Source organism: Indicator indicator, chromosome 14 (genome assembly GCF_027791375.1).
Source record: "Indicator indicator isolate 239-I01 chromosome 14, UM_Iind_1.1, whole genome shotgun sequence".
In the NCBI taxonomy this organism is placed as follows: Eukaryota; Metazoa; Chordata; class Aves; order Piciformes; family Indicatoridae; genus Indicator; species Indicator indicator.
In genome coordinates, this window is record NC_072023.1 from 1,419,148 (window position 1) to 1,434,607 (window position 15,460).

At 51.1% G+C, this 15,460-nt stretch overlaps 1 protein-coding gene across 1 annotated transcript in view; it reads right to left on the minus strand.

Moving 5' to 3' along the window:
• Nucleotides 1-15,460, minus strand: part of PLEKHG7 (pleckstrin homology and RhoGEF domain containing G7) — a 36,498-nt gene that overhangs the window by 17,106 nt on the left and 3,932 nt on the right. Inside the window, exons 3-4 of the mRNA XM_054386760.1 lie at nt 1,758-2,005; nt 1,009-1,031 (exon numbers count right to left, since the gene is read on the minus strand). Coding sequence (XP_054242735.1) covers nt 1,009-1,031; nt 1,758-2,005 — 271 coding nt within the window. The remainder of the gene's footprint in view (nt 1-1,008; nt 1,032-1,757; nt 2,006-15,460) is intronic.

The following is a 15,460-nucleotide window of genomic DNA, read 5'->3' on the forward strand; positions in this document are numbered from 1 at the left end:
ATCACAGCAGCTGTGGCAAACTTGTTAAAGGAGCAATGAGGAGAAAACATCAGCGGTGACAGCAAACAGCAAAGTGTCTTCCAAACTCCACATTCCTGCTGAGCTCAAGGCAATCAGAGTTGTTTGGGTTGGAAAAGCCCTCTGAGATCATCCAGTCCAAACAGCAACCCAACACCTCCATGGACACTAAACTCTCTCCACAAGTGCCATGGCCACAGGTTTCTTGAACACCTCCAGGGATGGGGACTCCACCACCTCCCTGGGCAGCCTGTGCCAATCCCTGACCACTCTTGCAGCAATGAAATTTTTCCTCATCTCCAACCTAACCCTCCCCTGGCACAGTTTCAGGCCAGTTCCTCTCTTTCTATCTCCTGAGACTAAGAAGAGCCCAAATCCCCACCTCACTGCAACCTCCTTCCAGGGAGCTGTAGAGAGCAATGAGGTCTCCCCTCAGCCTCCTCTTCTCCCCCAGGTCCCTCAGCTGCTCCTCCCCAGCCCTGTGTCCCTGAGCACTGCAGGGGGGTTGGAGAAAGGTCCTTTCCAACCCAGCAAGGAGCCCTTCCCACCCTCTGCATCCCATGATTCTATGATCTGCTTTGCTCATGTAGGAGCACAATATTGAGGCTGTTCTGCTGATTTCTTTGCTCCCTTTTCCCCTCCCAGGAAAATTTTGAAGCATGTTGCTCAAGACACATGTTGCTTCAGATTCCTCCAGCTGAAACCTGGCACTGCTAATCCAACCAGACAGACCTTTGGGCTGTTAGCTCCCAAGGCAGAGCTCTCTGATGACCCAGCTGTGAAAATCTAGCCCAAGATGTTGGGGGGAAGACCACTTGTGAAAGAAAATCTCATGAAGAAGTTCATTTTAAGAGGTTTGTGGCAGGGATTTCACCAAGCAAAGGGACAAAATTAGAGTTCCACTGTTCAATTTTGTCTGGGAGTGAAGAAAAATCCTTCCAAAGGTACAGAAGTGAAGCTGAGCAGGAGATAAAATAAACCTCTGCCTACCTTTGTCCTGGCAATCCACTCCTCTGAAAGAAAGGGAGAGAGGCTTGGTCAGCCAGCAAGCAAGCAAGCAGCCTGATTTGGGGCAAAAAGTACTCATTGCACAGAATTACAGAACATTAGAGGTTGGAAGGGACCTCCAGAGATCACCCAGTCCAAACCCCTGCCAAAAGCAGCATCACCCAGGGCAGGTCACACAGGAATGCATCCAGGTGGGTCTGGGGAAGGAGACTCCACAACCTCCCTGGGCAGCCTGCTCCAGGGCTCTGTCACCCTCACTGGGTGCACAGGGACAACTTGATCTCCCAGAGACAGGGCTGGGACCATTGTCTCCTGCTGATTTGGAAGGGGAAGCCTCCATTGCTGTTGATCTGTGGCAGCAAAGGAACACAGGCCAGCTGCACTTCATGCACTGGGCCATGAGAGACCAACACTGGAGGTGCAGGAGTGCAGAGGAGATTGCATCACCCTGTTCCTTTTACCTGCACACCTTCCTGTGATGGGAGGCTGGGGCAGAGGAGTCTCCTAGGCAGGGTAGCAGAGTTGGCTCTCCAAGAGCTTTGGAAGGTCTCGCTGGGATTGCCATTGCTGAGAAGATTTTTTTGGCTTGGCAGCTTTGATCTGGAGCTGGCAGGCTCTGGACCTGCAGTGTTTGCCTCAGGCTTGGTTTTGGAGGACAACAACTTTGCATGAACACAAGAAGGCAGCGACAGCAAGGGAGCTGCAGCACACTGAGGAGAGCTCCTGCAAACGGGGTGGAGGCAGCTGCTGAATTCCTTTGGGCTGCCTTTGGACAGCTGAGCTGCGTCACAGCACTCCTGAAATGGCACAGCCTGTGAGGCAGAGGCCATTCTGAGGCGCCTGAGGGTTGGAGAGGTGGAGATCCTGGCCAGAGCGTGCCGGTCGAACTGGAAAGGTCCCTGGTGGCTCCCAAGGACCTCCTCTGCAGGGAGCTTCAGAAGGGAGGGCTCTTCATGACCTTGCCTGTGGATGGAGTCACCTGGAGGCACAGTGGTGTCCACACAAACTGATTCTGTCTGGGCTGGAGATGACCTGGAGACATCTTCTGGACTGCTTCTTGCAGACAAAGCAGCATTCCCTTGCTGAAGAGCAGCTCCTCTGCTCAGGAGCTCCACACTGCTGCAGGATTCTTTGGGCAGCTCTGGAGAACGCTGGGAGCTCGGCTGCTGCATCCTTCACTTGCAGCATGAAGATTTGTACCTGGGAAACACGGTCACAAAAGCTTCTTAGAAAGCTGATACACAGGGGAAAACTGAAAAAAACCAAAGATCTAACCCAAATAATGTAGGGCAGAAGCAAACTGGCTGCACTTGGAACGCTGCTTCAGTGCAGCTTGCACCACTTTTAGGAGCCAGCTGCAGCAAGCTGCTTAAAACCAGCTCCTGCCTTGGAGGGGGAGTGGCAGTTTCAGCACTAAGGAGGAATTATCTGGGGTTCATTTCCTGTTGCTGCTCCCCCAGCAGTGAGGGAGTAGCTGGCATGAAGCTGAAGCCAGAGGCTGGCAGAGGTACTGCTCATTGCCAAGTTGTTTGTGTCCCAACAGCAAAGGCTTGCTGGCTGCTGCAGCAAATGCAATGCTGTAGGGGAGGCTGATTCCTCTGGCTGTGCTGTGCAGCAGCAGATGTGTTGTGTAGTAAAGCTACTGGGCTGGAGCTCCTCTCCTGTGAGGACAGGCTGAGAGAGCTGGGGCTCTTCAATCTGGAGAGGAGGAGGCTCTGAGGAGACCTTCTTGTGGCCTTTCAGTATCTGCAAGGGGCTACAAGAAAGCTGGGGAGGGACTTCTTGGGGTGAGAGGGAGTGATAGGACTGGAGGAATGGAGCAAAACTAGAAATTAGTAGATTCAGATTGGATGTCAGGAAGAAATTCCTCCCCATGAGGGTGGTGAGACACTGGCACAGGTTGCCCAGGGAGGTGGTGGAAGCCTCATCCCTGGAGGTTTTTAAGGCCAGGCTGGAGGTGGCTTTGAGCAACCTGATCTAGTGTGAGGTGTCCCTGCCCATGGCAGGAGGGTTGGAACTGGATGAGCCTTGAGGTCCCTTCCAATCCTAACAATTCTGTAATGTTTAGTGTGGAGAAGAGGAGGCTGAGGGGAGACCTCATTGCTCTCTACAGCTCCCTGAGAGGAGGCTGGAGCCAGGTGGGAGTTGGTCTCTTCTCCCTTGTTTCAGGTGATAGGAGGAGAGAAAATGGCCTGAAATTGTGCCAGGGAAGGGTTAAGTTGGAGATGAGGAACAATTTCTTGGCTACAAGCTACAAGAGAGGTCAGGGATTGGCACAGGCTGCCCTGGGAGGTGGTGGAGTCCCCATCCCTGGAGGTGTTCAAGAAACCTGTGGCCATGGCACCGGCACCTGGGGCCATGGTTTGGGGGCCATGGTGGTGTTGGGTTGCTGGTTGGACTGGATGATCTCAGAGGGCTTTTCCAACCCAAACAACTCTCTGATTCTGTGATTCTGTGACAATGCACACAACACATAAAAGCAGCAGCACAATGACACAGCCAGGCTGGACAACCCCAACTCTCTCAACCTGTCCTCACAGCAGAGGGCTTCCAGCCCTCCCACAGCTGCTGTGGCCACCTCTGGCTCCACGCCTGGAGGTCCATGGCTCTCCTGTGCTGAGGACTGCAGAGCTGTACCCAACACTGCAAGGTGGCACCTCAGCAGAGTGAGACAGAGAGGCAGAACCTCCACTAGAAAAAAAGTATTCAAGGGCTGGAAGAACTTACAGCAGAGCTGCAGATGAGAGGTGTGCTGGCATGTGGCTGGAGGCAGCACACAGAGAAGTGCCAGAGCCAGGAGCTAGCATCTTCCAGAGATACAAAGTCTCATCACAGTGCTGGGTGGTAGGAAGCATCCTCTTCAGCAGCCTCATTCTCACTCCTTGAGCAGGCAGGGGGATGGTGCCCCTCAGAAGGCACAGGGCTTTGTTGCACTTCACCAATGCAAGGAGCTAGAAGATCTGGGGGCACAGAAATTTCCTGGGAGGATGGGGGGGAAATAAGTCATTTTGGGAACACTTCTGAGCAAAGGATGTAGCAGGCCCAAGGGGACTGTTTATATCTGGATTTATCTCAGTAAGCCAGAGGGAAATGCTCTTTCAAACAGGTTCAAATCCAGCAAAGCTGTAGAAGGGAAAGCAGGGCCTGGCTGACCACATCTTTGGATGGGGTAAACTCTGGCAGCTGCTGATTAGCTGCTGGAGAGGTTGGATGGGAACAGGCAGTCTGGTCACAATAGAAGCCCTCAGCTGCTGGTGTTTTCTGGGGTTGTGTCCCACCCCCACATGGCTGCTTGCTTGTGCCTCCCAGATATCAAAGCCTTGGCCACAGAAGCCAGCTATGTGGATTAAACAGCTGCCATTGCACATCCTGCTGCCTGCTCTGCTCCCTTTTATCCTCTGGCTCTCCTTTCATCGATGAGACACGTGCAGAGCTCCTCTGCTTGAAATCCTGACTCTCCTTTCCTGACCAAGTTCTTCTTTGATGTTATGTAAGACAAACAACCCTCACCACCCAACTCCCCCCTTCCCCTTCCCCATCAGTAATGAAATGTCTTGTCAAACACTTTGATTTGTGGCTGTGTGTTCATTGTCAAACACTGGCAGCTGAGCAGCCATTGTCCCTGGTGCTGTGGGCAAACCTACACAGGACAGGGGGGTGAGCTGTGAGCATCCACTGCCTCTTCTGCTTGCTTTGCCACAGACAAGGATGCAGTGGGATCAGATGCCACCAGTTAGACTCCATGTGGATTTATTGCTGAGTGTTTCACCTGTGCAGGTGAGTTGTTCTCCCTGCAATGTGGAAGAAAGGCACCTGCAGGAAGGATGGAGAGAGGCTGTTTACAAAGGTCTGTAGGGATAAGATGAGAGGCAATGATTTGAAATGAGGGCAGAGCAGATTTAGATTGGATGTGAGGAACAAGTTCTGCACCAGGAGGGTGCAGGAACACTGCAACAGGTTGCCCAGGGAGGTGGTTAGGGTCCCATCCCTGGAGATATTCAAGGTGAGGCTGGACAGGGATCTGAGCAACCTGATCTAGTGGAAGATGTCCCTGCTGACTGCAGGGGGGTGGAATAGGTGACCTGTGGAGGTCCCTTCCAACCCAGGTGATTCTGTAAGTTTGCACAGAATCAACCAGGTTGGAAAAGACCTCAGAGATCATCAAGTCCAACCTATTACCTAATCCCTAACCCTTCCTGACAACCAAACCCTGGCTCCAAGTGCCACATCCAATCCTTTCTGAAGCCCTCCAGGGATGGTGACTCCACCACCTCCCTGGGCAGCACATTCCACTGCCCAATTACTCTTCCTGTGAAGAACTTTCTCCTCACCTCCAGCCTGAACTTTTCCTTCCTGTGTATTTTCTGAGCAGGGTTTATTTGGTGTTTTTAAACTACCCATGAAACATGAACTACTCAGTTTGTACTCGACACAAGGTGGCAGCAAGATACTGCTTGGGCTGCTTCGTTTTCCCTCCTGTTTATTTAGCTGTCGGGCAACAAAAGCCCTCCTGGTGAACAAGCATTGGAAACAAAAGAGTTTGTAATAGGAACAGATAAAAAAAACACTCCAGAGAAGCTCCCAAATGATTTGTTCCATTACAGTAAAGCAAAACTACACAATTCTCTGGGCAGTGTCACAAAATGCTGCACTTCTCTTTTTTCCTTCTCTTTCTCTCTTTTTTGGGGTCCTGAGTGTGTTGTTGTTGTTTCCTTCAGATTTGCACACTAAGGGCTGCACTTGGCAGAAGTGGAATTTGATCAGCTTGTCAAGGTTTAATTCAGCAAAGCTCCCAGCACTGCCTGAGCTCCTGCATTTTGGAAAGGGATTTTGCCTTTTGCAAAGGACAAAGCTTTCTACCTCAGCTCTTTGTTGTCTGAAAAACACTTCAGTGTCACTCCACTGAATGGCAGCTAGAGTGGAAAGCTCCTTTCAGATGCAGGGGGAGGGAGGAAGGAAGGAAGAGAGATTCATGGATTCAGGGAATGGTTTGTGTTGGATGTGAAAGCTCATCCAGTTCCAACCCCCTGCCATGGGCAGGGACACCTCCCACCAGCCCAGGTTGCTCAAGGCTACATCCAACCTGGCCCTGAACACCTCCAGGGAGGGGACATCCACAGCCTCCCTGGGCAACCTGTGCCAGAGTCTCAAACCCTCACTGCAAAGAATTTCTTCCTAGTATCCAGTCTAAATATGCCCTCTTCCAGCCTCAATCCATTGCCCCTCATCCTATCACTATGAGCCCCAATATTTAGAGAGGTTTTATAACTTGTTCTGGCAACAATCCTGAGTTCAGACCAAGAAAGAGTTGGGGCTGTTCAGCCTGGAGAGGAGAAGGCTCCAGGGAGACCCCAGAGCTGCATTTCAGTATCTGCAGGGGACCTACAGGCAGGCTAGGGAGGGACTGTTCAGAAGGGGCTGTGGGGATAGGACTAGGGGGAATGGTTTGGAACTGGAGCAGGGCAGAGTTAGGTTGGACATCAGGAGGAAGTTCTGCACTGGGAGGGTGGTGAGACACTGGCACAGGTTGCCCAGGGAGGTGGTGGAAGCCTCATCCCTGGAGGGTTTTAAAGTCAGGCTGGAGGTGGCTCTGAGCAACCTGCTCTGGTGTGAGGTGTCCCTGCCCATGGCAGGGGGGTTGGAACTGGACGAGCCTTGAGGTCCCTTCCAACCCTGACAGTTCTGTGATTCTATGATATTTTCTCAGCTTTTCCTGCCCTTGGTTTTTTGGGAGAGAATCAGGTATCTGAGGAGAAAAGTCTCTTTGTTGCAGGGGAGGAAAATGAATGCTGGGTTTGGCTGAGGTCACCATTGATATATTGCATGGAGCCAAATATTTATATGAGATGCCCAAATCTGAGACTAAAATTTCTGTTCCACAGAAAGAAAAAAAACACAACAGTCTGTGGTTCAGTTCATTAAGCAGCTTATGACATGTCCAGGTTAGCATTTTCCCCTATTTAGCTTTTTCACCAGAAGTTAATGACTGCCATTAATTTATTTCCTGTCCATGTGCCAGGAACTTTGTACATTTTTGGTTTTGGTAGGTAGAAGTTGTGAAGTTTGCTCTTTTGCTTCACACTTGGATGAAGAGTTTTTGTTGGCTTTCCATAAAGGCCATACCAGGAGTTTAAAGTCAGGCTTTGGAAATAAATCAAGAGGACAGAGAGATGAAGGCCTCCTGTAAACCACCACCCACTCAGCCTCTTCATTTGTCAAATACATCTGGAAATGTCCATGGCAGAGAGCAAAGCACCACTGGAGTTCTTGTCTCCACTGGCAGTGGTATCACAAGAACTCTACCTTTTGTTCTGGCTCATTTTAGAATCATAGGATCAGAGAATTGTTTGGGTTGGAAAAGCCCTCTGAGACCATCCAGTCCAACCACCAACCCAACACCACCATGGACACCAAACCATGGCCACAGGTGCCATGGCCTCAGGGTTCTGGAACACCTCCAGGGATGGGGACTCCACCACCTCCCTGGGCAGCCTGGGCCAATCCCTGACCACTCTTGCACCAATGAAATTGTTCCTCCTCTCCAACCTAACCCTCCCCTGGCACAATTTCAGGCCAGTTCCTCTCCTTCTATCACCTGAGACTAGGGAGAAGAGCCCAACCCTCACTGCAGCCTCCTCTCAGGGAGCTGTAGAGAGCAATGAGGTCTCCCTGAGCTCAGCCTCCTCTTCTCCACACCAAACACCCTCAGCTCCCTCAGCTGCTCCTCACCAGCCCTGCTCTCCAGATCCTTCCCCAGCTGTGTTGCCCTTCTCTGGACCTGGTCCTGGAGGTGCTGGGTAGAGGTTGGACTCTATGTTCTTGGAAGGCTTTCCCAACCTTAATGATTCTATGACTCTGCCATGCTAGCTGCTGCAGACGTGTGCCAGGCAGAGCTGATCCCATCTTCAGGGAGATCTTAAAGCCTCTGAGTGAGAGCAGCTTCTCCTTTCTGCACCAAGTGTCAAGGCTCAGCACAAGCTCTTGGCAGATGAAGTGGTGCTGAGGACCACATGAAAGAGAGGTTTGTAAAATGTTCTTCACAACATGAACTCAGCTCAAGGGTCTCTTGTTTCCTGATAAGGCTGCTGAGCAATGTGCAACAGCAAAGGAGCAGCAGAAGCAGCAGAGTCTTTGATGCAGGCTTTCATCTTCCAGTGGAAATCAGATGCAAATGTCCACCTTGCTTCTGGCTGGATGCATGGCACCACAGTGGCAACACTGCTGAGCTGAGGAGGGAAGCACTTCCTGATGGATTGTAGCGGTGGAATCTGGTGCAGAGAGAAGAACTTGACTGCTGCATGCCTCTGTGCAAAGCTGTCAACTTTCTTTCTCTTGCCTGGCAAACTGTGGGAGACTTGGAGCAGCACTTACAAAGTGTTTGCTGCAGTCTCTTCCATTTTTCCTGTTTGCAGGGTGATCAGCAGGAAGGCTGAGTGCAGGGAGTGACAACTCATGTCCTTCAGATACAAAGTGGCTTTGAAAAAAAGAGATGATTGGACCCAGTGTTGACCCCTGGGCTACACTGCTAGCTGCTGGCCTCCAGCTAGACTTTATGCCACTGGTTACCACCCCTACAGCACAGCCACTCAGCCGCTTTTCAGTCCAGCCTCTCTGGCTGCTTACCCAGCACACACTCCAGCAGCTCCTCGAGGAAGGGGAAAGACAAGGGCAGGGTGGTGGAACACTGCAATGAGTTGCCCAGGGAGGTGGCTCACAGTGATCAGACAAGGAACAATGGGTTCAAACTAGAACAGAGAAGATTTCAACTCAACATGAAGAGAAACTTCCTTACAGTGAGGGTGACAGAGTCCTGGAGCAGGCTGCCCAGGGGGGTTGTGGAGTCTCCTTCTCTGGAGCCTTTCCAAACCCACCTGGATGCATTCCTGTGCAGACTACCCTAAGTGATGCTGCTCTGGCAGGGGGATTGGACCTGATGATCTCTGGAGGTCCCTTCCAACCTCTGATATACTGTGAGACTCTGGTTGAGGCCCCATCCCTGGAGATATTCAAGGTGAGGCTCAACAGGGCTCTGGACAGGCTGATCCAGTGGAGGATGTCCCTGCTGACTGCAGGGGGGTTGGACTGGAGGAGCTTTGGAGGTCCCTTCCAGCCCAGCCCATTCTAGGATTGATTCTATGATAGTAACAGCAACATGTCCTGATGGCCAGGAAGGCAAATGGCATCCTGGGGTGGCCAGCAGGTCAAGAGAGGTTCTCCTGCCCCTCTGCTCTGCCTTAGTGAAGCCACAGCTTAAGTATTGTGTCCAGTTCTGGGCTCCCCAGTTCAAGACACAGGGAACTATTGGAGAGAGTCCAAACAGGGCTGTGAGGATGCTGAAGGAAATGGAACCTCTGTGAGGAAGGCTGAGACACCTGGGGCTGTTTAGCCTGGAGAAGAGAAGGCTGAGAAGAGCTCTTATTAGATATGAGTGGTGGGGTCAAGAAGAAGGGGCCAGGATCTTTTCAGTGGTGCCCAGAGATAGGACAAAGGGCAATGGACATGAACTGGAACCCAGGAGGTTCCACCTCAACATGAGGAAAACCTTCTTTGGTGTGAGGGTGCTGGAGCCCTGGAGCAGGCTGCCCAGAGAGATTGTGGAGTCTCCTTCTCTGGAGACTTTCCAGACCCACCTGGATGTGTTCTTGTACATCCTGCCCTGGGTGCTGCTGCTCTGGCAGGGGGGACTTGGACTGGTTGATCTCTGGAGGTCCCTTCCAACCCCTCCCATGCTGTGATTCTATTGTGCTAGAGAAGACCAAAGACTGAGACTGCACAGGATGAGGCTGATCAGTAAATGCCACCTCCAGCTTTCCAGTGCCCTCAGGAGCTGTTTTAATGCAAGTTCCAAGTGCCAGTCTCTCCATTAATCCTTTGTACACTTGTTGTAGGCCTCCTCATTGTTCTCTAGAAGTATAACCTCTCCTCTGCAATTAGCTGCATTATCTCTTGGAGCTCTCCTGTGACTCAGGCTGTGGCATTGCCTGGCAGTGCCCTCTGTGCCTGGATACTCTTCACAGGGAGTGCTGGCACCTGGGAGCCCTTTCAGTCCTGCTGCCACCTGTGCCTTTGAACTTGCTTTCTTCTGCCAAGCTGCAAGCATCCTTCATGTTGGTATCTCTGCAGCTTTGCCTCTCACTTCTACTCTCCATCAGCCTTTTTTCCACCTGTGTTCACAATCTGTGAGGAGTCCTGAAAGGGTCTGAAGGAAGTCATGGAAAGACTCAGAGGAGAAGGCAAGAGACTGGAAGATGGAGTTGGTTGGCAGCAGCTTGGTGCTTTGCTGGGTGAGGAAAGGGAGTGCTTGTGCCTGATCCAGCAATGACAGCCTGCTCTTCCTTTCCCAACCTGCAGGAACAGAGCTTCTGCCAACTCCGGGGGAGCACAGGAACAGAAAGAGGTTTACAGGAAGGCATCTGAGAGAGAAAAAGAAGAGCCAGGGTGCACGTGGCTGGTCACTCTTTCCAGCTTGAAGCTTGTAATGCTTCCACATAGCCCAGACTGCTGACAGGTCCTCTCTGGATATCCCTTCCAAAACAGCAGAAACTCTCACAGCTGTGAAACAACAACAGCAGCAGCAATGAGCAATCATTTCCCACCCATCCCCTGATTGCCTTGGTGTACCTTTGAGCCTCTGTGCTTGATCAAAGGAAGCTCTTCATGGCAGGGTCCAGAGCCTGCCATCAAACAGCACTCATAAAGCTAATAAACAGCACCAAGAGAACAGGTCTGGAAATGGATCAATACAGCAGAAGTCACTGCAGTGCTCTTCAGCTGTATCTTTATGACCTTAGTGATGTGAAAGCAGAACAGACTTGCCAGGTTCACCAGTGGTCACCCACAGATCCCTCTCTGGAGGGGGGAGCTGTAAACATGGTGAGAGGGCAGTGAGGATCTCCCACTGCTTGCAGGAATCTGCACAGAACTCTGACAGCAGCAGAGGGAGTGTAGAACAGCACTGAGGTCATCACCCCTGCTCTTGCCAGCAGGGCTATCTCCAGAGCTTTCTGCAGCCTTGTTAAGGATCAGGTTTGGGGCTGTTCAGCCTGGAGATGAGAAGGCTGAGAGGGGATCTGATCAGTGTTTATAGATACCTGAGGGGTGGGGGTCAAGAAGGGGCCAGGCTCTTGTCAGTGGTGCCCAGAGGTAGGACAAGGAACAACAGACACAAATTGGAACCCAGGAAGTTTCCTCAACATGAGGAAAAACTTCTTTGGTGTGAGGGTGCTGGAGACCTGGAGCAGGCTGCCCGGAGAGGTTCTGGGGTCTCCTTCTCTGGAGAATCTCAAGCCCTGCCTGGTTGTGTTCCTGTGTGAGCTGCCCTGGGTGCTCCTGCTCTGGCAGGGGGCAGTTGGACTGGTTGATCTCCAGAGGTCCCCTCCAACCCCTCCCATTCTATGACATCCAAACCAGCAGAGTTCATTACAAATAGCTGTGTAGGCCTTGGGTTCCTGCAGGTGGAAGAAGGAAATACTTCTTTTACAAGCTGAAACAAAGATAAACAGAAAAGCCACTGCCTTGTTAGAAGTTAAAAGGCAGAGAGCTTGCTCAGGAAGAGAAACTCTCCCTGCTAGGAAATACTTGAGTGCTGGGAACTAATTCTGTGTCTGCCCAGGTCCTGAAGCAGTGAGAACATCACTTTCCCAGCTCTGATTTCATCAAAGGAAAAGCAGAGGCAGGACCACCTCTCTGCAGCTCCCTTGCTGATCCATTAGCAGCAGAGCTGCCCTCCAGCCATTCCACCTTCCTCTCTGGCAGCCCTTGGAGCTGTGGTTTCGCTGCCTGCTGAGCAGCAAGTTGGTATTGTGGCAGTGCCTGGTGGTGTCCAGCTCTCTCCCCATAGGGGACACCATGCTGGGACTGTGCTCCTGTTTGTGTGATGCCATGGGCAAGGCAGGACTCTTCTTGCAGCTCTGCCTGGCTGGCTGAAGGCAAAGTGTCTGCAGCACCTTGTTGCTCTGGGAAGTCTGCCTCCAGCACTCTCCCAGGAGCCCAGCTCCACCCTGTAGCTGGGTGCCTCCTTTTTTGGATTGTGGCCAGGGGAAGGAGGCAGAATGCATGCCCAGCTGTGTGCCTGCAAGAGCAGCCAGAAGTCCCACATAGGACCTCACTGCTCTCTACAGCTCCCTGCAAGGAGGCTGCAGGGAGGTGGGGGTCAGCCTCTTCTCTCTAGGAGGTTGCAGGGAGGGTTATGTTGGAGCTGAGGAAAAAATGTCTTTGCAGCAAGAGTGGTCAGGGATTGGCACAGGCTGCCCAGGGAGGTGGTGGAGTCCCCACCCCTGGAGCTGTTCCAGAACTCTGTGGCCATGGTTTGATGGCCATGGAGTCCAGCCTATGATGGTTGAACTTGATGATCACAGAGATCTTGAGGCTCCAGAGCAGGACACAGCACTGCAGGTGAGGTCTTCCCAGAGCAGAGGGGCAGGATCCCCTCTCTCTATCTCTGGCAATGGGCACTGGCAGCCCAGAAGGCCAATGGCAGCCTAAAGGCTGCCATTGGCCTTCTGGGCTGCCAGTGCCCATTGCTGGCTCCTGTCCAGCTTCTCATCACCCCCAGCTTGGACTGGTATCAAGGATTGCCCTGCCCTTTGCCTTATTCAACCTCATGAGCTTCTCCTCAGCCCAGCTCTGCAGCCTGTCCAGGTCCTTCTGGAAAACTCAACCCTAAATTTTTAGCTTTTATTTGTGGCAGAAAAACATCTTGCAGTGATAAAGAAATAGTTCTGGGGCTGTGTAAGCCTGGAGTAGACAGGGCCAGGTGAATGCAACCACACTGAACATACTCAAGGAGTGTATTAATTAAACATACACAACAAATAGAGGAAGAGGCAAATCAGGATATTGCCTTTCCCTTGCAGATAGTTTATTTTGCAAAGCCAATGCTTCATATTTCCAGTGCAGGAATAATTTTGCTTAACTTGCTGGAGTTTTTGCCTAAGCTTGGAATTTTCTAAGGAGGTGCAAGGGAAAAAGAAAAAAAAAGAACAGGAAAAAAAAAAATAAAAGCTCCTATCCTAACCATGAAGAGAGAGGACTTTTTTTCCTGGCTTAGCCCCTGAAGTTCCAGTGAAATCAATCCATCCCTGTGTGAATCATGCCACAAAACTAGAAATTTATGTGACACTGGCCACAATGTCTTTGTCATGTTCACATCTTGACATAAGGTACAGAGGGAGAGTGAAAAAATATCTTCAGATGTTACAGAACAGGCTGGGCAAAAAAAAAAAAACATCCAGCTGAGGCAAGCTTCAGAGCACTTGAAGAATAGGAATGGTCAAGCTGTAGTGCCAGAGGAGCTGCTTTGTTTGACAGTGGATAGGATCCCAAAGCTGCCTAAGGCAGGAAGCCACTTACCAAGCAGTGGGAGGGAAGAAGGCACTTCTAGGACACTGAATTTTTTCCCTCCTTGGAGCTAGGAGAAAAGGCTTCAATTAGAGAAGGGTCAATGTGGTGCTGTGAGGCTTTGCAAACCTCTCCAGCAGCTTGATTTTTGGCTTCACAACCAGAGGCTAAGTTTCAAACTCTTCCATTAAATAATTCAAGCTCAAGGCTAATCCTGTCCAGAAAAGCAAGCTGCAAGCTCTCTTCTGACAAATGTGGAACCTAAGTCATTCCATACTGCAAGTGAGACCAGCAAAAGGAAATGGCTGGTGGATGTCACATGCATTGGACTGGGATTTTGGTTGTGTTTTCCCTTTCTCCCTGTCCTTTTGAGATGAGGCTCCCATTGCCTCTCTTAAAGGTGCAGCACAGAATAAAAACCACAAAGGAAAGCTGCATGTGTGGGGGAGACTCCTACAGAGGGACTCAAGCCACCATGGTATCAGAGAATCAGAATTGTTGTGGTTGGAGAAGACCTCTAAGACCATCCAGGCCAACCAGCAACCCAACACCTCCATGGCCATTAAATCATGTCCCCAAGTGCCATGGCCACAGGGTTCTGGAACACCTCCAGGGCTGGGGACTCCACCACCTCCCTGGGCAGCCTGTGCCAATCCCTGACCACTCTTGCAGCAAAGAAATTTTTCCTCATCTCCAACCTAACCCTCCCCTGGCACAATTTCAGGCCAGTTCCTCTCCTCCTATCACCTGAGACTAAGGAGAAGAGCCAACCCCCACCTCACCTCCTTCCAGGAGCTGTAGAGAGCAATGAAGTCTCCCTCAGCCTCCTCCTCTCAGGTTTCTCTGTGTGTCAGGGCAGTTGTAGAAGTCACTCTGGAATACAGCAGTTATTTTTAGGGGCTGGGTAGACCTCAAGGTTACCTGAATAATCCCTGTCCTCCTGCTCTGGGGCTCAAACCAGGCTCACCAACCATGAGAAAAGGATCCAAGAGGAGCCCTGTGCAGCAGCCTAGCAGAGCAGCCTTCTAGTGCTTGAAGGGGGCCTACAAGAAAGCTGCAGAAGGACTTTTGACAAGGGTCTGGAGTGATAGAATGAGAGGCAATGGATTGAAGCTGGAAGAGGGGAGATTCAGACTGGATACTAGGAAGAAATTCTTTCCAGTGAGTGTAAGGAGACACTGGCACAGGTTGCCCAGGGAGGCTGTGGATGTCCCCTCCCTGGAGGTGTTCAAGGCCAGGTTGGATGAGACCTTGAGCAACCTGGGCTGGTGGAGGTGTCCCTGCCCATGGCAGGGGGGTTGGCACTGGATGAGCTTTGAGGTCCCTTCCAACCCAACCCATTCTATGATTCCATGAAAGGGCACTGCCAGGACCTTTCCACAACCTCAGCTACCACAAACACCCTGAAGTTTCTTTTACTCTACCCTAATACTCGTAGAAGCTGACTTATGGAGAAGGAGGAGGAGGAGGGAAGAGGGAGGACTTGAATTTCCTTCGCTGCTTTCCTTATTTTCCCTGAAACTGAGCCCTGAATTTGAGTGGGAATTGAGCTCTCAGCAAACAGCCTACCCAGCCACCCACTGCTACCTCCAGCTTCTCTCAGGATGAAAGCAAATGGGAAGGGACTTTGTTTTCTGACTTGTAGTAGAAAACTAAGATTTCCCAGGCTGTGGGGAAGGTTTCACTGATCCAGGAGACACTCACACTCCTGACTCCTCATTGAGCTAGGGGTGATTTTAGAGCAGCATTGCCCAATGCTAAGAAACAAATCCTCCCTGGTGTGGAACAGCTGGATAGAAAATATCTCTGGGTTTGCAGGGTATGTTTTATAAACTAGCTTGGAAAATCCTCTTTAGTGATTTGGAGATGTGCAGGGGGAAGGGGAAAGGGAAGGACAAGGAATGAACCAATTAGCTGCTGCAAGCCCATCTGCCAAAGCTGTGATGAGATCCTTGTAAAGCAGTAATCAGCTGTAGCAATGCTAAATTTCATCTCAAGCAGGGATGCATAGTAAAGGAATCTAGAAGGGATTAGAGAGCTACAATTTCTTTGTTGGCTTTCCAAAATGAGGTTCTGCTTGTCATGAGAGAAATCC